Here is a 26,425-nt window from a genome sequence, read left to right on the forward strand (position 1 = left end):
AGGGTTATTTAGAAAGTGACTGATTTGTCATCTGAAGTTCCAAAGTTGCATCTGGCAAACTGCACCTGCACCGCCATCTGAGCTTCCTCGAAGGTCTCGCAGAAGAATAAGGTGTTTTTTAGTCAATGAAGTTGTGGTTCCACCTGCTAAAATTCCAACGGCGATTTATAAACTGTTTCCGGGATTACTATAGCGACGTAGATCATACACACTATAATAGCCACAACCCGAGGAGGCCTGAGAATTAGAGAGTGGATAGAGAAAGGTATAAAAAGAAAGTATCTCAAGTGCTGTATTCTTAAACCCATAGAATATCCTATTATAGATTCTGAAAGTAAGATTCTTCGAGAATTAGGGGTAATATCTGCCCAGGGACTCTCATACTGATTAAAACCCTCTGTTCGGTGATACGCCCTCTCTTCCACTCTAGAATTCACCGACCTAGTTGAAACGCCCTCGCAAAAATTTCAAACACTCTAGTATTTTTGCATTCTATGGACGAATGTTCTCTCTCGCCCGTCTGTCGAATCAATATCTCCCTAAGGGCCGCCCATAAGCACACCTTCAGTAGCAAATGAGATGGTAGATTCCTGGGTAGAAAAGGCCAATGAACGGCATAGGAGAAATGAAGAGCACCAGAGAGCATTAAAGGTGCTCGAAAGGACGAGAAGTGCGTAGAGGGGCCGAGGAAGTGCTAAAGGGGGCCGAAGAAGTGCTCAAAGGGACCGATAAAAATAGAAAAAGGGCGAGGTGTTTGGAAGGCTGATAAGGAGTTACAAGCCGCAGAAACTGACTTAAATCAGACTCGTGGCCAGATTTTATGGAACCAAGTATTCTTAATGAGTTTTCCAACAATTTCTTTACATCTACATCCAAACTCCGCAGACTTCCTTATTCGTACCGTTGTGAATACTACTCTCTTGATACCCCTACTTAGCGATTTTCCGACTGATTTCTCCTCTAAAATAGAGAATTTATTACCGAAAGGACGATGTTCAGAACAGCTTTCGTGACCCTTAAGTCTAGCATGTGATGTTGAATTTGGTATATCCAAGGCCTTCGCAGGAACTCTAGTAGAGCTATATATTCTATCTTTTATAGCTTTTATAGCTAATAGAACACGACCCTCTTGCTCAGTCAATTCTTGTGCTTTTTTTTATGGCGAGTTGGGGCATGGTTATAGATTGAGAAATTCTTTCTTCCAAGGTTCTGTCCTAACTTGTTCTACCGGAAATAATCCAACACTCGTTCCTCTGCCCTGGTCATGAGATACCATTGGTAATCTACTTTCCTCAACCCCAGTCGGACTTTTATGTTAACTCTATAGCAGCCCCTCCTGCCAGAAAGCTTCCTTTTCCCGACGCATGGAAAATGCCATGTGCTTATATGTCCAATTCATGCTGAATACTATATGCCGAGCGGCTCATGTGCTTCTTGCTAGGCAGCCAAAGTCCGAGCGGCTAAAATGAGCAGAAGAAAGAGTAAGGCAATAAGGCAAGTAGAAGTAGCCCACTCGGGTCATGGGTTCCAAGGTTTAGAGTTGAAATGATGTGGAGGATGAATATGGTGGCGAAAACTATACAACTCTCATATAGATTCATCTACCCATTTATCGATCCTACTAGTACTGCTGAGCTTTGCTGTACTGTGCTGTTTCAACAGCAGTTTGCCAGAAGTTGCGGGAAACCATTCCTGAACCAAATTATAAGGGTAGATGACCTGTTGAGGTCTGTTTGATATCCTTTTCATGGCCCCCTAGTTCCGCCAAACCTTGGGCTCCAGGAAGTTCAGTGGTACCTTCTCCACTTATTTCCAAGATTTCTCCATCTGTAGGCGCCTCGAATGGATGCGCAGCATCCAGTTCATATATTTCTGAATGTGGTGATGAACGATCACTTCCACTTTGGGGATCCTTTGCAAGGCTTTTATGGGCACGACTACGTTTGATCAAGAGCCATGCTATCCCTGCAATGATTGCGAGTCCAGCAACTCCACCGACCACACCGCCCGCAATAGCGCCGCTATTTATATGATTGGACTTTTTGTCCTGGTCTTGAGTTGAGGCTGTATTGGATGGAGTTGAGAGGGCTGTGTTTGTGCCTGTATTTGTGGGGGTAGCGACTCGTTGTTGAATCAGGGAGGCCAAAGTAGCGTCTGCGAACCCAGCAGCAGGAGCTGTGACTGTGGCACTGCCATTTTTACTGCTCTCAAAATTTAGTTCATGACCATAAAAACGAGATTAGAGAAACCTTACTTTCCACCGATCTCATTGAAGATAACGGCTGGCACCTCATAGCTAAGATTTGTACTCAGCTCTGTCTGCCATTTGTATGTGGAGAGGTCGAGCACGCGAACAGGCTCAAACACGTTGCTGCACGCCCCATTGGTGAGCGAATAAGCATCCGCACGTATCTCGCCTCCAAGCACGATCATTTGCGAGCCCTGGTATGTCTGACAAGCGCCATTTAGTGCGTCACGTCCAATGGTTGAGTTGATTTGCTGCTCTTTATTGCTCTTGTTGGATAGTTTGGTGGCATTAATCCATGTAAATGACGGGATTGTTAGAATATTCACATCCTCGTATGACCGCTGATCGCCCAGGCTCCATCCGCCGTACGTTGTGATGTGGAACGCCCCGCCATCTGGAGATGCTGTGACAGCTGTGCAGAAAGAATCCCGGTTTGAAGGAGGGCTGCCTGAAGCCTCTTGCATCCACCATGTGTGGGTGGCAATGTCGTATACATAAATAATGAGCCAGTCCGCTTCGTAAGGCCAGCCCGAGTAGGGACTTATACCGGCAGTGATCTGCCCTAGAGTTAATCGCAGTTCAACGTAAGTCTAGGTCATTGGCATCAGAACATACATTTCCACCTCCGAAGCTGATCAGCATTCCTTCTTTTCCCGCTGGAATATAAACCATTGCACCAGCATTTAAATTCGGGACTTGTGTGCCATATGATCCGTTTCCGAGTGTCTCGTTGGTCCAAGAGAGATTATCTGGATCAGTCGCATTGAATCGGATCATGCCGCTCATATATGGTGCGCTGCCACCGTATATAAAGCCTAGACCTGAGTCGGGAGCGCTAGCAAACTGGACAGAAGTGCGATTCCCGAAGTTGAAGTTGCCACCTGCGACAGTCACATCTTTCCACTTATCTGTTGAAACATTATAGACCGACAACTTGTCATTTGGAGTCTTAAAGCCACCGCCGAAGACGTAGATGCTGTCGTCAATGCTCCAAATTGCTCCATTTGCGTCGCCGCCGCTTGTACGTAGCGCGTTCTCGTATGCGACACTCTTTTTGGACGTTATGGTGTGATTATTAAGGACCGCCTGAGGAATAGACCTTTCTACTGGAAATTGACTATTTAGGCCGATAGAGTAGAGAGATGCAGCTATTCGCTGTTAGCATGGAAAGAGATAGGCTTCCTTTGAAATCTTACCAGGTTCAATCACCTGGCCATCGTAGGATATAACGCTGTAGTTACCGCCCATGAAATATAGCCGGTCTTCAACAAGGCTAGCTGCAAGTCAGTTAGAAGTAAAGCTTTGTATTTTTGAGAGAGATGCCAACCTACTTTTGGCTCCGACCACGTAACAAATATCTCCTTCAGAGCATAATGCTCTATGTGCAAAGGCCACTACTACCAGTGATTTCCACGCTTTCATGGCCGCTATATGGAGATTTGATATTTCTTCGGGGGAAAATTCAACGTAAGAAGCGGTAAGCCTTTAGTAAAATTTGTATTTACCAAATGCATATTTGATTAATTAGGAGTATTTAGTGAAGGCTGGGGCCACATAGCGATCTCTTCTCTGCTTATTCTGGGCAGATAAGAAGGATATGCGTGCCAAGTGCCTCTAATGATACAATTAAGACCAGCTTACCATCAGCGGGGCTAATAATGCCCAGTAGTTTCCTCCTATCAATTATCTTGGACTTTTTCTCATATATTCACGGAGTTAGTGGCAAACCAGTCGAGAAACGAACCTGATCCAAGTCCAGACTCTAGATTTGAGGATATGATTAAAAAGTAACCTTAGAATACAAGCCACAGAACACTAGAGCTAGTCTGCACTGGTAGAATCCTCAGAAATAAAAAGTGTGGGTCAAAATACGCCTGAACGAGGATCTAAAACAACTAATGTTTTAGCAACTACTTAGGAGAGACGCAAGTCTTCCCCTATGTCTTGGCTGAAAATTGTCCGGTAACATTGGACCAGTAGGATTCCGCCCGGATCTGACATAGAAAAATTGCCATCAACCTTCCAGGTTCTGATGTCCATCTATTGAACTTGGATTTGGAAGTCTTCTTTCTCTAAAATGGGGTGGCACAATGAACTGCAGTAAGACATATATGGCTAGCACCAGCTTGCTTGTAGTTACACACGCATTTCATTCGTTTATTTCAATATGACTTGGTGAACGAGGAAAAGTCTACCCCACTCTATCTGTACGATAACCGAACCCAGAGCCATCAATTAGGGGACTATACAGGATTATTGGCGCACAAGCACCCGAACTCAAGGACGACGAGGACTGGCCTAAAGAAGAGAACGAGTCAGAGTTTGATTTTCGAGTTTGGAGTTTGGAATTGCCAATCATATCGGTACAAACAACGTCCCGGCCTCCTCGTTGGCAATTTCAATGAATCTCAGATATACGTGAATTAAGACTCACATCGAAGTATGATTTGTATGAACACTGTGTAAGAAACATCGTGATGGAATGGGTGATAAGATGCTGGCAAATTCATTATTCAACTTGAATTATCTTGTAAGGACGGTCGGACACTGAAATCTACAATCGATTATTAAACCTGTTTATATTATTTATCATGGAACCCAGTACACCTGGGCACCAGCCTTGGAACTCCGACGGAGTTTTCTATCTATAACTACGTATCTAGTTCGGTGTTCTACTGTTGCACTATCCGACTCATATTCTAAGTCCATCAGGAACTGCAGAGTAGTCTCTCTCTAGATGGATTATCAAATAGTATGAATTGCCCAGGGATAGTTAGATGTGGATATTTCTAGTGTTTATATAAGTTAGATTTCCTAGGGTTCCCGGTCATCTCTTTCTCGCCTCTCTTACTCCATCTTCAACTATAAATATCAGGTTCTCAAAAATAGTCCATGACAGAAAATCTCCAAAAAAACCACACATGGAACAAGGTCGACGAGAGATCCTGCTCTTCGCACCCTGTAGTCGTGTGTATCAGAATACGAGAAAAAGTGAAACTAAATGCACTCTATACAAACTCAAAATTTAGAAGTGGGAGACGATGAGGCCGATGAGGTTGATACCTATAAACTGTAGGGATTGGTGCTGTTTGGCCGCTCGCTCGTTCGACCATGTTTCGGTCTTCCAAGGTTGTATTTAGATAATTTAAAACCTTAGAAGCTTCAAATAGAATCTACTGAGCTGACCCATGCGAACCTTGGAAGCGGTACACTAAGTTCCCCGGATCTTCTCGAGAAAATCTACAGTCATAAAATGGACCCGTGGAAATAGAAGAATGAACAGTTAACGACCATACAGGCATGTTGGTGTAATTTTTTTCCCTTCTAGGCTCTCTACGGAGGGCCCGAAAATAACCGGACCATGGAGGAAGTAGAAGGAACAAATCTTCTATGCAGCGTACGCGTATCTTATGTACAGATTCATTATCCACGACTTCCGGAACTCCGCCACGTCCAACTTCCTAAGAATAGGTCGAAAGATATCGATGTGATGCAATTGAAGGTGACGAATTTGATGACCGACTCGAATAATGTCTCATGCGGAATAATGTCGGGTCAGTCCATCTTTTCAATCCGTTTATGAGGGCGAGAAAAGATTTAATGGCCGGAAGCAGCCTTCTTGTCGCCTCCATCAGCCTCCTTCAAGAAGTTTCTATTGGATTTAGTCAGTAGTTGTTTTGGTAAACAGGTAGTCGAATTGCAACGTGTTGCTTCGGAATTCATGGATAGCATTGAGTCTTGGCCTTCAATACGAGCGAGGCAGGAGCACATACTGGATGAAGTCACCCTCCTCGCTGGACGAGGCGGCGATCGGGGGACCAGCGGCGGTCTTGGGCTTGGAGCTGCCGGTAGCAGCCCAGGCACCAACGAAAATTGTGCTGAGGGTGGCAATGGAAAGCTGTATCACAGGAACAGAGGTTGAGATTAGCTTCATGGTGTTTCCATATATAGCCGCAGTGCTTGCAAAAAGGGATAGGCGGGGACCGTCGCCGAGTTGTCATGGGTCTAGGTTGGCACTTACGACGTGGGAGCCGACCTTCTTGCCGGCAATCTGGTAGTAGACAACCATTTTGGGAAATTGGAGTGGAGGAGGGCTTGGAGTGGAGGAGTATGGAGATGGGCTGCTGCGATGGGCTTGATCAGAGACTACGGAGATTCGGGACTATTCTTCAACGTATACCGCCTTCCATAATGTGATTAGCTCCAAAAAATTGCATGACTCAGCAGCTGAAGTATCAGGTGATCATCCGATAGTACCCGAATCATGTGACTAGATCGGGAATGATATCACGAGGGTTGAAATAACAGACTTTTTGTATAGATTGGGGATGGAAATATCTATGAGCAGATCAAAAATTGATGGGTTCAATATAATACTAACTTCAGTGGACTTTGAGCTAAAGGTACTCTGTTCAGATGCCCATGGATTATATCAAACATGAAACCTCGGAAGTAGTACAGCATCATGTCAGTATGGCATGAGCTACGCTTCATACCCAAGGTACAGGTGTAGTAGGCCCATATCAACCACTACACCTATTAGCTAGGGATCCGCCGCTAGTTTGAAGTTTCAAATTTCTTGAATATTTCTTGAATCCTTTAGAAACTTTTGTCTGTCTTTCAATTTGGCCATTTTTGTGCCATTGTTCTTCTTTCCTTCCTTTTTGCACCTTAGAACCATTCACATAACCTTGGAAGCCAACCCCTATACATTGTATATTTCCACGCCAGTCGAAATTTCTCTCTGGGTTTTACTCTACTTTTGTCTCAAAATGACATCGGAAAATCCCCAGCAGGATACGCAAGCTGCTCCGAGCTCGAACTATCCCCTCAGTAGAGAGAAGCTACCCGCTGAACTCCAAAAACTATTGGATAATGACACGGATATATATGGTGATATCTACTCTAAATAGTACGTAGCTATTCATCCAAATATTCATTATCATTGTCGTCCTTTCACCAGAAAAGCCCCGATGTCAGTGGTGAAAAAAAAACAGACCAGAATGGGAAGTGGAGAGCTTGCAGCCCCACTTCTTTTTTTCCATCTGAAATGACTCCATGACATTCCCCAGATTTCCAGCACCATACAAACCCACCTGAGCAAGGGAACGAAGCGCAGACAATAATCAGAGCAATTTCAAAACTAACCATGGGCTCCTCTGATCCCAGCTCCGTCGATTCTACCGACACCCCATACCGTTATGCCGCATACGCGCAAAGAGTCCGGACTATTATGCTAGCGGCGCACCGTTATGTCGCATACACTTCAGATATCGGCGAGTCTTTCAGACCAGTTGCCCATCCATGGGTTGTTCGTTCTGCATACGGTATTTCGTGGGCATATTTGATCGGTGATGTCAGTCACGAGGGCTACAAGGCTTACCTGCGCAACCGCCGCACGCTGTCACCACCCGGCGAAGCATACAAGGATGCCAGCGATATTCCCAGTGACCAGATCTTCAAGGGCATGGCTACAGGTGACTTTGGTCATGAACATACGCAAGACTCACTCCAGCCTTGGCCTGCAACCAAGATTCCTCTCGCGGAGGACTATCGCATGGTCATGACTAAGCGTGCTGTTTTCCAGAGTATTGCTAGTATGGGTCTGCCGGCTTTCACAATTCATAGCGTTGTTAAGTATTCTGGGCGATATGTGCAGGGCGTGAAGAATGCGGTCATTCGCACTTGGACTCCTATTGGTGTATGTTGAACTCTCCTTTAGAGGTCCGAACTATTTTAGCTAATTTGTTTATAGTTCGGTCTCGCCGTTGTGCCTTTCCTGCCTTATCTCTTCGATCACCCTGTCGAACAGGCAGTCGACTGGGCGTTTGGTACCGGACTCCACCTTTACGGTGGTGAGGACGCTGTTCGTCCTCTCCCTGAATACGCTCAGGACAATTCTACCAAAGTTAGTCCTGTGACAGATGCTACGTCCCAGATTTCTTGGGAGCAGTTCAAAGAAGAGCATGAGAAGACTCGTGAGCTCCGTCGTGAGAATGAGGGTAACAAGTCTCTGCTGTCTTGGTTTGGCATATCGTCTGGGTCTGACGGGAAGTCTAAGAAGGAATAAACACGCCATAAATGGAGTGGTGTTGACTTGATACTGATTTCGTGAATATGCATAGTTCCTCACGAGATGATCCATTTATGTCTCCCACTCTCTATTGTATATAATATAACTTGTATGGCTTATACATCACCGCTCTATCATTTTCTGCTTCCAAAAGTTCCAATGTTGATATATATATATATTCACATTTGAGAGACTCTCCAGTTTTGCATTCAAGTTTTTGTTGCTACCACAATCCGTTCAATCTTATCATGGATGTTGTCCACGGGTCAAAAATACTTGGATCCTTGGCTCACATTTTTCAGCTTGAACCTCCATCCTAGGGCTATTATCCCCATAACCGATCCGAGAGCGGGAGACAGCGGAATTGTTTCGTGATCGAGTTCAAAGCATCACCCATTCATCAATGAACCATCGTTACTTCTACCTACTTAGGCATGTATGATCTATCTATCCAAAAAAAATTTATACTCCGTAATAGAGTCAATAAACTACTAGGTGGGCCCAAATAATTTCTGTGCGGCAAAAAATGACAAGAGTGGGATTTGAACCCACGCCTACAATGTAGATCAGGACCTTAACCTGACGCCTTAGACCAACTCGGCCATCTTGCCAATTCGATGTTAGGATCATGTCAAAAAAGACTTAAATACAGAGCGCTCTATATATGCAAAAAATAATTAATTTATATATTGGCGGCGGTGAAACGGCAGAAAATATAGTGTTCTATTGGCGGTGGCAGAAAATAACAACATGACGAACTTGCGACAAATTGTCCAATAGTTATGTGGCCATATTTTGCGAAACTTGGAAGGCAGCAGCACCACAATTATTTCTTAGGATTTCCAAGGGCCTTGATATTTCAAAATCGCCTGTACCTGCGCGAGTTCCTAAGTTGATAGGTTGCCTAGGTAGCATCCAAGAGCAAGTGACCAATGAAATTATGATTATCGGAAAATATGACAGTCGGGCACATGCTACATGCAGGGGACAATGCGCGTGTTTACGGCTTCAAATGCTCCTTTACCTTGTAAATGTTAAAAAGCCTGCTTTCAGTTCCTTCCGGATGGAAAGGAAGACCCGGGCAACCTTGGGGCTATCTAAGGCCCCAAAAATTTCAAGGCTGATAGATTTCGTAGTGTAGGCCCACATAACCTAAGGTTAAGAGCTGAATTTTGGAAGGGCAGTTGCAGGTGTTTTGAGCGTTGAAATGTTATCTCAAAATATTCCGAACTTCACATATGCATATGCATGGACTGGTCTAGATTTTGGGTGGATTATATACTCGTATCCACGTACCCGGTCATGAGAACATTAAAATGTTGTGCATAACCATTTAATATTGACTTACATAATGAACAAAAGGAAATCTTGGAGACCACGGGTGGGTAAAAGTGGAGCAAACAGGAACAGGTCTAGCGTTGGCTGAAGCCAATGTTACGGATGAATCGTGTATTTTATTTCTTCCATTATGGAGTACAGTAGACTGGAAATTTCAAAATCTCCAATTCAGGACACGGCATGATTTTAGTATAGTTTTAGCTTGACGTGCTAGTTCATGGAGTACCAAATTTTAGGATTTACTGCCTTGGGATCAATGGTCGGCTTGACTTCTATAATTAAACACTAGTGGCTTGGTATCTTAAGAAGATAAAATTTCTCCAAATTTCTCTGGAGTATGGATCCTTGGTTTCTCCAGCCATATATCCATTTCATACTATTAGTAGGCAATGTCCCAATTGACAGGTAGAGTGGAAGTGGAATAATTCCAAGGTTGATCAAATCTTAGAGGATACTTGACTACAATATACTGCCTTCTCCACTCGTTTCAGCAAGAATTTGTATTTGGTAATAACTTTAGACCATAAAACCCTTCATTCCGATCTGTGGCACGTGTCCAAAATAGATCGAGATGTGATGGACCATCGTTTCACTTTGACTCATCTCGTTTTTCTGATTTCTACTTTGTATACTCAACTATGGAATTCGACTCGTATATCCGTAGTATCTACTCGAAGAATATGGATTCTTCGTTTTTTGGGGGCTACGATTGAACCACGTCAGCAAAGCCCATTTATATACTCACTAGTAAGACTAGTTCCTGTCGATGAATACACAGTAGAGACCTACGCCGTACTTTTACCGGGCTTACCCTGCTATTCAACCCAATTAAAACCATCAGATTTCGGTACTAACCTTATTCGACAATAACAATAATAAACATAAACATGCCATTTTGAAAGAACCAACAGACCAATGAGGGGAATAACGGCACAAGAGAAGGCGTTCACGCTGATTCGATCCAACGGATGATCTCTTTCCCAAAATAGTCAATTGCATCCTCTAGTATCAAATGTGGAATAGCGGCTCTAAGGTGGTTGAAATCCCCGTGTATTGAATACACTCGGGAGAGACCATGACCCGCAATTCGTTTATACACACGCACTTTGTTCCCTTATACACACTTCACCCCACTCGAACATGGTCTGGACCAAAGATAAGGTGGTTCGTGTGATACTAGTTTTTTAATGATGATGGGCGTTCCTGGGCCCGAGTCATAGTTGCTCCTGATCGACAACAACAACCGGAATATTGACGTGGCAGGATGATTCAGTTTCCAGAAACCAGATTCGTCGACTTGTTTTGATCCCCTCTTGAATTTACCTCCATAGCCTGCCATGAGTACACGGAATGCGGATGAAATTATTTCAATGGTCCATTCCTCCCCCCACTAAGGATGCTCATCCTCTCAATTGACCCATCAGGCAGTGTTATCCCTCGGCCCATTGGACTGTGCTTGCGAACTAGTTCTGTCATACATGAAACCAGTCTAAAGTCGTTGGAAGCCTCGAAGATATCCTCCGATAAACGTCAAGCAACCTTCAACCTTTGAACCTCTCCAACTAGACTGTGAACAGACAGGTAATATGTACTACGTACTCCGTAACTCTAGAATAGACCAGAATACGCCTAAGTCAGACTTTTATTCCGGTAACCTGCATCTCCTGCAACTAATTCCTTCGGTTTTACCTAGACCTGAATGGGAAACCAAGGAGACTACAAAGTATATCCGTAAATCTTAAGATGGGTCATACAAATTGAGTTATGTTCCTATCCGGATATTGAATTGGTTATCTTACTATGTTGTATTCAGGAGTCTCCATTACTCTTGCTCCGTACTCGGGAACCTGTATAGTGCGTGTGTATAAATAACAATGTCCAAGTGTTACGAATCGATCATATAATTTACCGTAATATTACCCAATATTACTAACTTACCCACACGTGTTCCATCGCCCCTTTCCCCTAAGAAAAGCGTCTCAATCTCAAAATCCTCCATTCATTCACTCTATTCACTCTTTTTTCTTGTATGCTTCGTGGTTGACGTATTTGGCTTTGACCTGGGGCTGGCCGATTCAGTCCCCTTGCTTAGTCCTCTTGCGCTTTGCTCCCAATTTCTTTGATCGCTTGCCTCAAGTAGGCCTTCGTTCGCTCCTTACAGCTTTCTTCAAGCCCACACTCCCTTCATTGCAGCTTTATCCCGGTCGTCGTTTCAGATCTCTCAACCCCCTTCCACTCTTTTTCATCATCTTGATCATCCTTTCCATTCGATCGGTCTCCGTTGCCCGTCGATACGTCCACTTTCTTTGTCCTTCCACCCAAAATACGATCCATGAGGCTGTAGGCTTTACGACTGTGTCCTACCAGCTTTCTCATTGATCGTTTTGAATAACCTAATAGTTGGACTTGGAATTTGAATATCGAAATCAACCCAGACGTGGAGTTTTTGTCACCTTCGTACAGGTGCCTACAGACGAGGTTTATTGCTCGTTCTGGACACTCTATTTGAAATTTTAACACAACAACATACGAAATATGCGTCGCCAAGTTTTCTCCCTTCTGGCTGCGTTCGCTCTCGGTGGTTTCGAGCTGGTGGCTGCTAACACAGTCATTGTAAATGACGATGTCGTCCATGTTGAACGACCCCGTTACTACTTCCCTCAAAATGTCAAGCGAACTGTCACCAATAACACCTCCAAAAACACCGACACAGACACCGTGAGCAACGTCGCCAGTCTTCCGATTAGCTCAACAGACACTTTGTCATCTGTCTCGTCATCAGCTACCCCGGCACCAAAGGAAGTCGTAGTGGTCATTTCAATCGACAGCACAGGACACCGTCATACTGTAACCACTACTACTCGTGATGGCGCGCCTACTGACCCAGCCACTACCACTAGTACCGGTGCGGACGACTACGTGCCCAGCGATACTTCCGCCTCGGCCCCAGCTTCGACAACGGCCGCCGCCGTAAGCAGCAGCAACAGCGCGGCTGCTACGGTCGTGACTTCATCTACCGCCCAGCCCACTAGCACTTCGTCAGCTGGTCTCCTTGGAGGTATTGGTGGTGACGTTTCTTCGCTCGTTGGTGCTTTGGCCGGCTCTACCAGTTCGACACTTGCCAACAGTGATACTTCCAGTGCCACCGCTTCTACAACACCCGTGACCCAGGCTTCGGCTGCCTCATATACTAGCGGCTCAACTGCCAGCAGCACGTCATCCAACGACGCCGGCCTACTGGGCATTGTATTTGGCACATCTACTTCGACTGCATCGAGCGTTAGCGCCAGCGCTGCCGCCGTTTCTCTCGCCTCTGGCGTGTCTAGTTCGACTGCCTCAGCCAGCTCAACTGACCCAGGCCTGCTCGGTATTCTATTCGGAACTACATCATCAACTCCGGGCGCCAGCGCTGCTGCTACTATCGCGACTACCGTTTCTTCTGGCGCATCTTCAGCAAGTGGCTCATCTGCTACTGACATTTCATCAACTGACCCAGGTCTGCTCGGTATCGTCTTTGGAACTACTACATCTACCCCGAGTGCCAGCGCTGCCGCTACTACTGTAGCTTCTCGCGTGTCTGGCAGTCTGACTGCCTCGGCTGCTAGCAGCTCATCCACTGACCTTCTTGGTGTTGTTGGCGCTCTCTTGGGAGATTCTTCATCGACTACCCCGAGCACCAGTGCTGCCGCTGCCGCTACTACTGTCGCTTCTGGCGTGTCTGGCAGTCTGACTGCCTCAGCTGCTAGCAGCTCATCTACTGACCTTCTTGGTGTCGTTGGTGCTCTCTTGGGAGATTCTTCATCAACTACCCAAAGCGCCAGTGCTGCTGCTGCTACATCTGTCGCTTCTCGCGTATCTGGCAGTCTGACTGCCTCGGCTGCAAGCAGCTCATCCACTGACCTTCTTGGTGTTGTTGGCGCTCTCTTGGGAGATTCTTCATCGACTACCCCAAGTGCTAGTGCTGCTGCTGCCGCCGCTACCACTGTCGCTTCTCGCGTGTCTGGCAGTCTGACTGCCTCGGCTGCAAGCAGCTCATCTACTGACCTTCTTGGTGTCGTTGGTGCTCTCTTGGGAGACTCTTCATCGACTTCCTTGATCGCTAGTGCTACTGATGCTTCTGCGGCTCTGACTGCTATCACCCCTGGAACAGCGACAAACACCTATCTGCCAGCCATCAGCCCAACTGCTAGCCCTGCGCCTACTGGTCTCGTAGGTGTAGTGGGCTCTCTGCTGGGAGATTCCTCGACTACCCCAGCCGCTACGGCCATCGCATCTTCTGGAATCGCGCTGAGTGCCACCGCATCTTCTGCCGCCACTGCGTCCACTGATACCGGGCTCATTGGCGCTCTCCTTCCCGGAATTTCTGCATCGAGTACTGCGGACATCACCACTACCGGTCTTCCTACGGCAACCAGTCCTGCGTCGGCCCCTGCCGCTGTCACCTCCACCGGTGATGCTCTTAGCAGCTTCCTGGCTGGTGTTACATCTCCAATTGGCAGCACTGTCGCTAGCCTGACTGACGAAAACACAAGTACTGGTCTCGCCCCTATTCCCTCACCAGCTGGAAGCGGTCCTGCGAAGTCACCTGGCGCCAGTGGTGCCGTTACTGCCACTGGAACAGCAACAGCACCCACCGCTACTAACTCCATTGGAGTAATTCCTGTGCCTCACTCTCCTGGCACCGAGACTACCCCTGGCTCTATTCCCACGCCTACCGGTGCTGTCGATACTTCGGCCTTTGCTTCACCAACTGTCACTCCTGTCACCCAAACAACGGCCGAGTCCACTTCGACTCCTGCTGTTGTCGTAGCACCGGTCCCTACTACTACGGAATCTCCCAAGGAGATCCCCACTGAGACCTCCACCTCATCTGACTCGGGCAACTGGATGCCATCTAGCATTCTGATACTTCCAGCCACTACTCCTTCTGAGAACACCGGATCCAGCACTGGTACTTCCAGCACCGCCTCGAGCGAGCCCACTCAGCTTCCTGGCTCGATTACGCCGGCAACAAGTGTGACCGAGGCCCCTGCTGACTCGATGTTGCTTCAGTTCGGATTTGACGGCAGCCTGCCTTGGTCCTTTGTGGCGACTACCGCTCTGTCCTCGTCTCAGATCTTCCAGTACGTTCCCGAGGCTCTTGCACATGCCCTGCCAACATATGGATCCACGGCCACCATGTTCGCTCTCGAGCCCTACTACAATTGGCAGAAGACTGGGTACAACTCTACCCTTGCTATCTTCTACTTCCCTCGTGCGGGCTATGAGGAGCTTCTGGCTCAGCACAACAACCCCAACTCAGCCCTCTACACCGAGGCACAGAGCGATACTGTTAGATCCCTCATGTCCATGATTGATTCCACCATTCCTCTCGAGTTCAATGGCAACTACCCCACAGGTAGCGGCAGTTCATCCTCCGGTTCCACTGATAGTGCTAGCGGCAGCAGCACCAGCACCAGCACCAACTCCAACGTCAATGGAGGCTCTGCATCTACATCCAAGGCTAAGGCTAGCTCTGTTGGCATCGGAGTCGGTGCTGTCGCCGGTGCGGCTGCCTATGGTGCTGGTATGTTCTGGATCGCTCGTCGTTACCGCAAGAGAAAGCAACTGCACCAGCGCTCCAGCTCCACAGCCATGAGCCATGGTTCCGTTGGCTCCGTCTTCGCTACCGGTGGTCGCTTGTCTGGTAGCCAGCGTACTGGTCGTTCCCAGATGATCAGTGCCCCTGTCATGGCAGAGAATTCACTAGGATGGAACTAAATCAACAACAAAAAAAAAATTACAAAATCCATACAGATATAGACCAGGCCCACCTCTTTCGTTCTCAACATTTCCCAAACTTGGATCGCCGCTTGATGCGGCCATCGGACTTGGGTTTGTTCTCTTTTCCGATTCTTGATCCAGGGCTGGTAGATGATGGAGAAATGCACAAAACTTCCCTTTCACTGTTCATCGTTCCCAGGATATATATCATCTATTCGCGTACCTTGTTTATTTTTCAACTGTGAACTTTTCTTATTTGGTTATCTTATCCCGATTTATTTTATTAGGCACCGCCAATTTCGACGAAGCCTGTGTCTTTTCTATGTTTTTTTCTTCTTCTTTCCCATATTCCCCATTCTGTTTCTCTCATACAACACACCCCCTTTTTATATTTTCTCTTGTGGTACTCGCGAGTTCTCTCGCTGTGCCAAACTGAAAATATTATACTTACTGGCCATACTGTGTTGTTTTTATCCCTGATAATTCTCTGTTTGGGTGGCAGCATCCTTGACGAAGCCGATGCCAGTTTCCATATTTTCTTTCATCTCTATCTCTCTATCTCTCTATATCCCCCATCTCCAATGTTGGAAGGAATTGTTTCATTTTTTATCTCGACTCTGCGCTAAAATTTTGTACAAATGGTGCGAGTGTAAATGGTGTAAGGTGGTGAAGTGGAAGCCAGGAAGATGCTTAAGCTTGAGCTTTAAACTCAGTATGAGATGTGTAGATCTCCTTATTTGATCCATATTTTTGATTTATATGTTCTTTATTGTGGACTTTCTACTTCTTTAACATATGTTTTCTCCATAATAGAGTCATAAGGAAGAGGGAACGATTTCCCTGGTACATCTAGCACCGCTTCTAACGAGCCCAGCTTCTGGGATTGATTAATCCGGCAACAAGTGTGACTGAAGCCTCCCTCTTCTTGTCTCTATAGAGGCTAAATGCTCCGGACATTCTTTCACATACGACCATAGGGTGTGGAGAGCATGGCTTCTCGTCCGCTCAGTCGTACATGTAGAACGCAGGCAATGATTGGGTCCTCGGCACCCAGCTCACCTTAAAGTAGCGACAGAACCTCCCTAGGGTGAGGGCAGGTTATTTAAGTGAGCATGGGTGAGCTCGGGGACGAGGATGAGATGTACACAGGATTCGAGGCTACACCCAAATTATCTTGGGATTCGACTCCATTTTCCCTAATCAATAGTTACATCAATTTTGAACATTCCAATTTGTCAATGCTTGTCCAGTCACGTGATTATAGGGCGGACCCTGAAGATGACACAATGCCCCACTTTCACCCTTCCTTCTTCTTTCAATTACTCTCTTGTTGGCTTTAAAGATTCTCTTACTTTCTTCAGTTTTTGAGTCATCCACTATTACACTATTAGTTCTTCAAAATCTAATTCCCCCGAAAGCTCGAGCCCTGAGAAAAGCAAATTGCCCAGAAATTCCTCCAAGTCCAAGTTCTCCAAGCTCTCATCTGGCCAGGGAGCAGACAAGATCATTTCTGAGAACGCTGATCAAACACTTTCGTTCAAGAATGTGAAGTCGGAAACAAGCATTAAAGATTCTGGAGGAAACTGCAAACCTTGGAGTTCGGTAGATTTGCGTGTTGATTGACGTCGACCCGAAAGTGGGAAAATTCACAAAACCTTTCTCCCCGCCGTGCCCTGAGCACTTCTCCCGAGAAGTCTCCCTTCCCCTATTGTTGAGATTGGGTTCTCACAGTCCTACAAGAGTCAAAGAAAATGCAGAAAGAGCTCTCATTGGAGGAGCGCCCATAATTGGAATTGTCTTGTAGATTTTTGCCCTCGGAAACGGGGAGTTGCTGTTTGATTAGAAGTGTGGCGACGAGATGCAGCAGGAGTTCCGTACTGCGCCCTATCACATGATATCTTTGTACACTTAAATAACTTGGATCTTGGTAGTTTTGTTTCATGAAGATGTATTACATTAAAAATTCTGACTTGAAGTTTAGTAACAGCTGTTCGAGCTTTCGAGAACCAGTGATCATAGTGTCCGTAGTTGAGATGGAGCTCTATCTTACACTCAATGCGATAGGACTTGCGTATGCCCAAAGTGAATTTTTCCAGATGCTGACGGGTCTTATTCTGGCGAACCTTGATGTTTGATGGACTTCCACTTCACAAAGATGGCTCCGACCAAAGATAAACCGCTCAATGCCACGGCTATATAGAAGATATGAACAACTGCATCGTTCACGCACAATAAAAGAAGATCAAGAGTATCTCCAGAAACTTGTTGACGCAGCTTGGTGATCCCAGCGGCCAACAATGTCCCGGGGTCTACCTCTGGTGTGCGAGAGCGGACACTGGAAAGAAGCTGAACCTGAAAAACAGCTTCACCGACGGCGATGAAGACGGCTCCGCTAAGGAACTGAACAAATGACATGATGACTGTTCCCATAGGGACGTCGGTGGGTGACAGGTAAGAGGAGGCCACCACAAATGGCAAGTGTTGACCTAGGCCGTACCCAATGCCCACGATGACTTGGTATCCGATCCAACAATTTGACCCACTATGAACTCCCAACATGGTCATTGCCCCCGAACCTATGGTGAGGATCACAGAGCATGCCAACAGGAACGGGTTGAACCACCCGATGTAAGTCACCAACAGTCCAGTGAGCACTGAGGTTATCACAGAGCTCAGAATGAGGGGCAAATTCATGAGTCCAGATTTAATGGCACTCGCACCTTTGACAACCTGGAACCAAATTGGAAGATAGTAACTGAAGACAAAAAATGCTCCTGCAATGCAAAAGGCAAACAGGGCAGTTCCCCATATACTACGTGTTTTGATGAGTCGCAGCGGAATCGTGGCATTTTCCTGCTGCCATTTTGTATTGGCAATGAAAATGAGCAGCAATATACCGCTGACGACAAAGGGAGCAATGACACGAGCGTCATTCCAAGGATATTCGTCTCCACCTGACTGGAGTGCTAGCAGCAGGGAAACGACCATTCCTAAGAACAGAATATTGCCTAAGACATCCAGTTTGTATACTTTGGCCCTCAATCCTTTGGCTTGAACCAATGGAGGCGACGAGGGAACAAATAAGAGGAATATGCTCGTGATTAGACCGCAAGGGAGATTGATATAGAAGCACCACCGCCACGACACTTTATCCGTGAAAGCTCCCCCAACCCTATATTTGAGTCAGTTGAAAGATAATTTCAGTTGGACATTATCTGATACTTACAAAGGTCCAGCAATGCTGGCAATGTTGTAGGCTCCTGAAAGAATCCCAGTAAACATTGGACGCTTCTCTTTAGGAGTCGACCCATACATTACAAGAATGGCTCCTGAAACCAAGCCTCCGCTTCCCAGGCCAGCAATTGCTCGACCGATGATTAAGCCCACCGAGCTCGGAGTAACTCCGCAGATCAATGAACCCAGTTCAAAGAGAAATAAGGCGGCCAAATAGACCCATTTGACGGGATAGAGTGCATAAAGCTTGCCGTATAAGAGGCTGACAGCGCACGTGGTCAAGAAGTAGGCACTACCGTACCAGCCTACATCGTCAAATGAGTTGAACTGCGCTGCAATGTGCGGATTTGCAGTAGCAATAATTGTGTTATCCTATCATGAAACACATGATTAGCTGTTATACAGAACTTTAGCAAGCGTCAATACTAACTAGACCTAGACAGAAATTGGAGAGAAGAAGACCAAGAATAATTGGAACAGTTTTCCATGATCCTGGATTTTTAGGCTCCTGGTAGCTCGCGGTATCCGATGACCGATTTCTTAGCTCGATGCTGTCGGGTTCAGAAGAAGGTTCAGGCTTTTTCATGAAGGAGTCGAGCATAACTTGAGTAAATCAATCGCCTGAAAGTCGGGCCTTAAAGGTAATTTTCGAAATTTTTTGAGCCTTAAGTGTCCGCTTGGAACAGGTCTGAGGAATTCAGGTACCCAAATAAGCTAGGATTTCTAGATAATTTTGTGAAGCGGCCTGAAACCTAGACATTTATGCAAATCGCATTAGAGCATATCTCTATTAGCAGGACTATTATCCCTTGCTGGATGTAGACACATTCCAAAACAAATGTCCACAACAGAAAATTCCCCTTGGATATCAATCCAGTAAAATCATCTTGCAACAGAAGATCGACAATATCCGAACGAGTCAATTGTACTCGCAGTACTCGGAAGCACATGGCGTTTTCCTGGAGGCATGCATGAGTGAGATGTTTGACCCCTTTCCTTCCATGGTCTCACAGCCTATTCATCACTTGTTGAGATAAGGAAGAATGATTCAAGGAAAAAATATATCAATTGGAAAGACTGTATCGCTTAGTTGAGCTTCTCTTTCTTCCCTACCACGAAGATCCAGACAAGTGTTCCAGAATTCTTGCTCGCAACATCAACCACGTCAAGTATGGATAGGCAGCTTTCAGGCTCTCATTCCGTAAATCCTAGTTAAGCATTCAAATCCTTGCTTCAGTGATCTTGTAGGACTCGAGTAAGATCCCTAGTTGGTAGAATATAATAGGGAATAAATCATGAGTAACCTAAAACTGATTGGGCAGATGTGAAGCAAGAGGGGCTTTCGGATTATCTAATCCTGTCTTGTTTGGGAAAGTATAGTTATCTTCTACGACCACCATTCAATAATTTTCTACGGGTGGTGTAAGGTTCGTTCTTCATAGGATTATGGACCCTATTCAAATCATGACATGTTGCAAATGAATGAATGGTAGTTGATTTATATCTTGAAATCATAGATCTCACCCACTAAGAAGAAGCTATAATGAATAATACTTCACTATACAGTTCTTCAATGTAGATCACAGAAGTCACAAAGAAGCCTTGCACTCAGACCAAGAGCACCAAATTCACGACTGCTTTGTCTTCCTGTCTTAACAGCTGATGGACAAAGTTCAAGCATCCAAGTTGATCAATTCCACCTTCCGTGTATATCTGACATTATCTTTTTCCTTCCCAAAATATCTTTCGGTTGCAAAACTGTACAGCAACAGATAAGAGCAGAGTTAGCGAGAACCAGTCCTTTAGTATGCATAGAAGATCACCGGTTAAGGCAACTCACCTCCAGTGTAAATTTCCGACAGCAACCTCGCGACAGGCAGTCAAATATTTATGAACCTGTGCATCAATATTCTCACCATATATCGGAACCTCAGAGACCCTCAGGTGCCATTCCTGCAATCGCTGCCGGATAAGGGTGTCGACATTATTGTAAGCTTCCTGCTGGGTCATGCCCTGCTGCCGGAAAATGATGACAATATTATGGACAGCACCCATGTCCTATCAAATTCATCAGTGCCATTAGCTTAGGAACTTGGAAGTCACCAAGGCTTGCTTACGTATTCCTTGTGGTACGATAGGACATCATTGTGCCTGTTTCAAAGTGGGTAAGCAACGGGATCTGCGAAGTACTTCTTATTGCTTCATCACCTACAGGACAGTGATTTCAGCAGCTAGATCTTTCAATCTCTGGACAGCAGGAACGCGGAAAAATTCCTCAGGGAGACGAAGGTTGTGATAGTATCTGAGAAAGCAGGATAATGCGGTGAGATCAAGAAGGAGGAAGTGTTGGAAGCTGGAACTTACTCAGCGAAGACGATACAAGGAATCACTCCAATGGAGCCTCGGCGAAAAGCTAGGTAGCCTGCAATATCTTGAGAGCATAATTCGGCTCGAACACCAACCTGACCTACAAGGCCCCTGCAGAAATCTTGCATAGCCTCCCTAAATCGCGCCTGGACACCTGCTCAAGATTAGCCGATCTGCATATAAAGTCTAGGAAACAACCTTTTGCAGCCCTGAGGCGGAGAACAAAAAAAAGAAATTCCGATTTTACTAACCTTTAGATGCTCGCTGCGGCAGAGAAGTAAATCATCAGTTCACTAGATATCAAAATATAATAAAAATATTCTTACCTCGACTAGACGTTCCCACACCGAGCGGAAGGCAGAGCGAAGAGCTCTGGCGCGTGGGGGATCATCTTTGTACTCATCATCCTTCAGGCCGGTCGTCATAATCTGTGTCAGAATGTCTGCCTCTCTCTGGGCATTCAAAGGGTCTTGACAGAGGTGACCCTCGTCAAATTCTGTCCACAAAGATGCGATCAGCATCTTAATGGAAAGCTCCACCACGAGGATGATATAGTGATCCATGGCTCAGTCACACTTACGGTCGTCAAAATAGAACACCTATCGTCTAGTTAACACAGGTTGACACAAAATTTTGTCTTATGGGGTGATGGTACGCACCCAGTTACACCAGTCGCAGATGGTGCGGAACTCAGGGCCTCCAGCATGCTCAGTCCACGATGCTGCGAACAAAGCAAAGTCTGCCTTGTCCAGCTTCATTCTCTCCTTCTCAGTAGTTCCGTACAGTCTGCCATTGAGTTGTCAGCTTATACGAAGTCTTAAGACAAAATATGACAGAATACATACTGCGCAAACCATTCATCAGATTCCGTTTTGACCTTGGCGTAGAATGGATTAAGAAGAGGAGCTTGGCTGCAGAAAGAGACGAAAAGGTCCGGGATGAGAATTGTGGTCAGAGTTAATGCGGCGTGCTGCTCCGCTGAAAGTTCGGGTGCCACCGAGTTAAGAGCGGGCGCCTGTACCAGCTCTGTAAGAGAAGCCATAGTAAATCGAATAGAAGTACGAATTGTAATATGGAAGCTGTTTCAAATAGTCACTATTGTCAGTGATTGAGCTGAGACTAGATCTGGGTCGATACAACAATTTGAACCTGAGACCAGCAGCCTTCTTATATATCTGTTCTTCGTTCGCCTCCAGGAAAAAGCCTAATGCGATTGAAGATCTAGATTTGGTCAAATCAGTAGAATGACGATCTGACACGTACCTCGATAATCCTACCTAGCGGTGTAGACTCTGCTGTATAGAAGACCCTTAGTGTCCACTTTCTAGATGATTACTATGCAAAAAACAAGGCAGATTCATGCATAATGCTATTTTGCGAGGTGGCGCTATCAAAACCTTCTGGAAATATGAGAATCAGCCTGCAAGAATAGTGATTTATCTGTGGGCCACCAATGATTTCGTCATACTGGCAAGATTGCGGTCTGCCAATTGATTTTGGGTACCAATGCCATGTATTTAGGTGACTAGGCACATGTAAGGAGGTCCCATAGACCGCAAGGACAAATAGAGCCACTGACTTCTCATGTCAATGAGTGGAGACTGACGACGAAGGTTCTGACGGTGTGACATTTTGTCTACTGACAAATTGTTGTAACCTAGACTGTATTTTTTCATTTGTTGTGAGCACTCTAAGGTAGTATTGGATTTTATGTCGGTATTTTCTTGCATTGAATGATATTGATATCACAATATGCATCCTGATCGGATATCAGAATGCTACAGGGCTGTTCATCTAGCGATATTTTCATCGAACCTTGGGATTCACCTAAGCTATACTAGTGAACACTCATACTGCTACAGAAAACTAGATAATTTTGAGAGAAGATAAATTGATCGATAGGGTAGGGGTAGATTCCGAATCTAGGCTGTATATGACCGCCGAAGTTCTTAGAACTAGGCAAGGGTATCTCCCTTTCATAGCTTGCTTGCGGTAAAGGAGACATCCCTGGAGGTGAAAGAAGATCAAGATGGAAGCGACTTTACGACATTTGCTGCATTAATCTAGAGCATGATGCCAACTCATGTTCCGTCTTCTTGATTAACATTGTGAATTACCAAACGACGCATATCATATACCACATCAAGGCTTACATTACATGCGCTCTTGTATCATTCATGTGCAAGCATTAGACGACGTTTCAATTAGACATAAACTAAATACTAGTTGCCTCGTGCCATCCTGCACGATATGCTTATGTGGCGGTGTGAATAAAAGATTAAGGTGGTAACATTCGGAAGCAAGGAGTTTAGGCCCCCCTTGACATATGTCACTCGGGTTACTTGCTTCACTTTATATTGATGCATTTGCGATAAAAAAGATAAGAAAAATGCAAAATGAAAGAACAAAAGACAAGGCAAGCGCGGGAAGAGAGAGAAATCAAGGTTAACTTGCAATGTTTGAAAATATTTCTCTATTAGTTAAGCTGCTAAATAAATATTGAGTCAACTAGGTATCAATCTTGTATAAGAAATTTAGAGTGAGTGCGGGAAAAATTCATCAATTCCTGATCAGAGGACTTAAAATTATCCCAGTTCTATGAAACACGCTAGAATTATAATTCAAGACTATTACTGTGGGTTTTTATATATGAAATTTAAACTATCAACTACTACCCAGGGGCACATTTCTTAGATAACGCCTTGTTACCTAAGATCAGGCTTCCCATTCACCAACTTCACCTGCAAACTTGAAGTTTCGTATGTCACTTTGATGTTGATTTATAACTTATGGAAGACGTGATATTATTGCAACCTGCTTGGTTTATCTTGTTCTTTGGCTAAAACTACACAAATAACCGGGAACGTTTACAACATTTTAGTGTTGAAAAGTCACTTGGTTTAGTGAGATAGATATGCCGAGATGTTGATTAGGCACTAAGGCCCTAAACTCTACCATAATAAGGGCTATAGATCTTAAAAGAGTAGTGTTTTGATACCACAAGCTTGCCAATTGGTTTAGACCCGCCCCCTCATGAACATTTTCAGTCTATTTACCTCTGTATGAATTGTGCTCCTACCAGGTTTCAAACCCGGTCAATTTGCCACCCTCTCTTGATGCCTGCATAGCATGAACCCATGCTGCAATTCCCTTCGGATAGTAGCTCCAGCGAGCAGAAATCCGGTCTGGTTTTCCCTGCCCGTTGAAATACCCTGGGGTGCAGGACTGGGCAAACCGGAGCCGCTCATCACTTCCGGCTTCGTTCTGCTGAACCCAATCCTCTTGGGCCTCCTGGGTCGGCTGGATGGCCTGGAAGTCGTGCTCATGGTCGACGCAATGTCTTATGAGCGCTGCAATATGTGCAGCAGCCTCGTACGCCGTGTGGGTGTAGTTGAAGGAAGCGCCCGCCTGGACTGGACCCATATAAAACAGGTTAGGGAAATGCCGAACGTGAATACCGTAGAGAGTTGAAGGACCGTCAACGGCCCACTCAGAATCGAGGGTTTGGCCTTGAGATCCAGTCAGGTCGATGCCCGTACGGTCGTAGAAGCTTGTTCCGATCTCGTAGTCGAACCCAGTGCAGTAAATGAGCACATCGACCTCGAATTCCCGTCCGTTAACCTCGACTCCTTTGGGGATAAGCCGAGAAACACCCTTTCCCTGAGTGTCGACAAGCTGAACATTTGGCTGATTAAAGGTGGCCAGATACTGATTATTGAATGCTGGGCGCTTGCACAAAAAGCCATACCACGGCTTCAGGTCCTCCGCTGTGGCGGGGTCCTGTACAATAGTTTCTACTGTTTTGCGGATACGATCCATGAGACGATAGTCAGCCTCTTGGAACAGTCGTGGTAGAAGGTCTTGGATTTCAGCCAGCGAGGCTTCGTGCAAGTAGTCGCGGAGGATATTGCGCAAAGCTAGGGCATCAAAACCTTCAGTAGCCGAGCACGGCTTCTGAGAGAGCTCTTCTCCCTGAACAATACGCGAGAAATCCTCCATGCGTGTCTTCTGCCACCCGCGTGGCCAAGTCGCAATCGTCGTGGCTTCGACAGGAACGTCGTCGCGTAGGGTGATAGACGACGGGGTTCTTTGAAACACATACAGCTTTTGAGCATCTCGTGCCAGCTGGGGTATAATCTGCACGGCTGATGCGCCGGTGCCCATGACGCCGACAGACTTGCCCGCTAGACGATCTCGGGGCGAGTAGGCATCGCCCCCAGTGAGCTGGTAGTCCCAACGACCACTGTGAAAATGCGCTCCCTGAAAGGTTTCAATACCTGGAATCTGTGGTATCTTTGGCTCATGAAAGAGACCGGTGGCCAGGACCACAAACTGAGACGTCCACTGATCCGACCGATTGGTAGTGATGTGCCATCTCCGGGCCGGTTCATCCCAACTCATCGCCGTTGTAGAGGTTCCTAGAATGATCTGGGGAAGAAGATTCCATTTCTCTACAATTCGGGTCAGATGAGCACGAATATCCTTTGCCAATGGATATCGCGTTTTGGGCACGTATCCAGTCTCTTCAAGAAATGGGAGGTAGATGAGCGCCTCGACATCGCATGCCAACCCGGGATACTGGTTCCAGTACCACGTGCCTCCATAGCTACCGCCCTTTTCAATCATAACAAAGTCATCAACACCTTGTTCTTTGAGTTTCACTGCAGCAATAAGGCCGGCAATACCAGCTCCAACAATCACCACGCGGGCAGCTCCCCTAATCGGTTCCCGAGCTGAATACTGGGAACGTGGGTCTTTTCTGAGGTACTGTAGAATATCGCTATCCACATGGGAACCATCGTGCTCAAGGCATCCACCTGGAGAAAGACGTTTAGATCTCTCGGATGCATATTTGGCCGCCAGAACATCAGCTTGGACTGGGGTTGATTGCAAGGTATCACTTATGGTGAGAATCGAGCCCATGATGAGATTTAAGTCATAAAATAGTCAGGAGATAGTTAACCAACGAGACCGACAATTTGAAATGAGAGGGGCTTTAGAATCATAACATGATGAACGCAATCCAGTTGGAGATTGGGATGAGGTGCAACACCCTCCAGCTAGACCAGACTGGCCGCCTTGGATGGGTTACAATGAGCGGTCAAACATTCGACTGAGGAAGCAGAAATTTGATCGTCTCTGCATTCGACATTCCAGATACTACATACATTCCCCCTTACCTGCGTGAATTTTAACCAGTCAGTATCAACTATGCTTTATCTTTTCAAATTTGATGTAAATTGGAGCCTTGTTCCAAATGAGGCAACGTGGAGATGATGGCTGAATTCGTGGTACGTTACACTGCGCAATGAGATACTGTAGGTCCTCCGGCTATGTAGACCCAGCTTTGATTAGATTGGCTCAAGCCGTTCCCTTTCCCCTCTTCTAGTACGTGTTGCTCA

General features: G+C 45.9%; 7 protein-coding genes across 7 annotated transcripts; 2 read left to right on the plus strand and 5 right to left on the minus strand.

Annotated features, from left to right (window-relative positions):
* Window positions 1–1,702: 1,702 nt before the first annotated feature.
* N7495_007042 (uncharacterized protein) lies at window positions 1,703–3,670 on the minus strand (the record flags this gene model as incomplete). Its single annotated transcript, XM_057209693.1, has 5 exons — window positions 1,703–2,201; window positions 2,255–2,805; window positions 2,864–3,396; window positions 3,445–3,525; window positions 3,580–3,670. The coding sequence occupies 5 exons, from the start codon at window positions 3,668–3,670 to the stop codon at window positions 1,703–1,705; spliced, it is 1,755 nt and encodes a 584-aa protein (XP_057063467.1).
* A 2,175-nt stretch (window positions 3,671–5,845) lies between these two features.
* On the minus strand, window positions 5,846–6,317 carry N7495_007043 (ATP19 family protein; the record flags this gene model as incomplete). Its single annotated transcript, XM_057209694.1, has 3 exons — window positions 5,846–5,900; window positions 6,022–6,146; window positions 6,270–6,317. The coding sequence occupies 3 exons, from the start codon at window positions 6,315–6,317 to the stop codon at window positions 5,846–5,848; spliced, it is 228 nt and encodes a 75-aa protein (XP_057063468.1).
* Window positions 6,318–7,397: 1,080 nt separating this feature from the next.
* On the plus strand, window positions 7,398–8,318 carry N7495_007044 (uncharacterized protein; the record flags this gene model as incomplete). Its single annotated transcript, XM_057209695.1, has 2 exons — window positions 7,398–7,949; window positions 8,004–8,318. 2 exons carry the CDS (start codon window positions 7,398–7,400, stop codon window positions 8,316–8,318), a joined length of 867 nt encoding a protein of 288 aa, XP_057063469.1.
* A 3,876-nt stretch (window positions 8,319–12,194) lies between these two features.
* Window positions 12,195–15,419, plus strand: N7495_007045 (putative mucin family signaling protein Msb2; the record flags this gene model as incomplete). Its single annotated transcript, XM_057209696.1, has 1 exon — window positions 12,195–15,419. One exon carries the CDS (start codon window positions 12,195–12,197, stop codon window positions 15,417–15,419), a length of 3,225 nt encoding a protein of 1,074 aa, XP_057063470.1.
* A 2,112-nt stretch (window positions 15,420–17,531) lies between these two features.
* N7495_007046 (MDR family MFS transporter) lies at window positions 17,532–19,257 on the minus strand (the record flags this gene model as incomplete). Its single annotated transcript, XM_057209697.1, has 3 exons — window positions 17,532–18,594; window positions 18,649–19,028; window positions 19,087–19,257. The coding sequence occupies 3 exons, from the start codon at window positions 19,255–19,257 to the stop codon at window positions 17,532–17,534; spliced, it is 1,614 nt and encodes a 537-aa protein (XP_057063471.1).
* Window positions 19,258–20,329: 1,072 nt separating this feature from the next.
* Window positions 20,330–22,065, minus strand: N7495_007047 (terpene synthase family protein; the record flags this gene model as incomplete). Its single annotated transcript, XM_057209698.1, has 10 exons — window positions 20,330–20,414; window positions 20,497–20,714; window positions 20,774–20,807; window positions 20,869–20,958; window positions 21,021–21,177; window positions 21,275–21,287; window positions 21,350–21,519; window positions 21,604–21,622; window positions 21,683–21,809; window positions 21,869–22,065. The coding sequence occupies 10 exons, from the start codon at window positions 22,063–22,065 to the stop codon at window positions 20,330–20,332; spliced, it is 1,110 nt and encodes a 369-aa protein (XP_057063472.1).
* A 2,033-nt stretch (window positions 22,066–24,098) lies between these two features.
* N7495_007048 (flavin-containing monooxygenase) lies at window positions 24,099–25,946 on the minus strand (the record flags this gene model as incomplete). Its single annotated transcript, XM_057209699.1, has 1 exon — window positions 24,099–25,946. The coding sequence occupies one exon, from the start codon at window positions 25,944–25,946 to the stop codon at window positions 24,099–24,101; it is 1,848 nt and encodes a 615-aa protein (XP_057063473.1).
* Between the last annotated feature and the right edge of the window lie 479 nt (window positions 25,947–26,425).

The sequence above is a fragment of the Penicillium taxi genome (assembly GCF_028828555.1).
Source record: "Penicillium taxi strain IBT 34144 chromosome Unknown utg000004l_segment0_segment0, whole genome shotgun sequence".
Taxonomy (NCBI): Eukaryota; Fungi; Ascomycota; class Eurotiomycetes; order Eurotiales; family Aspergillaceae; genus Penicillium; species Penicillium taxi.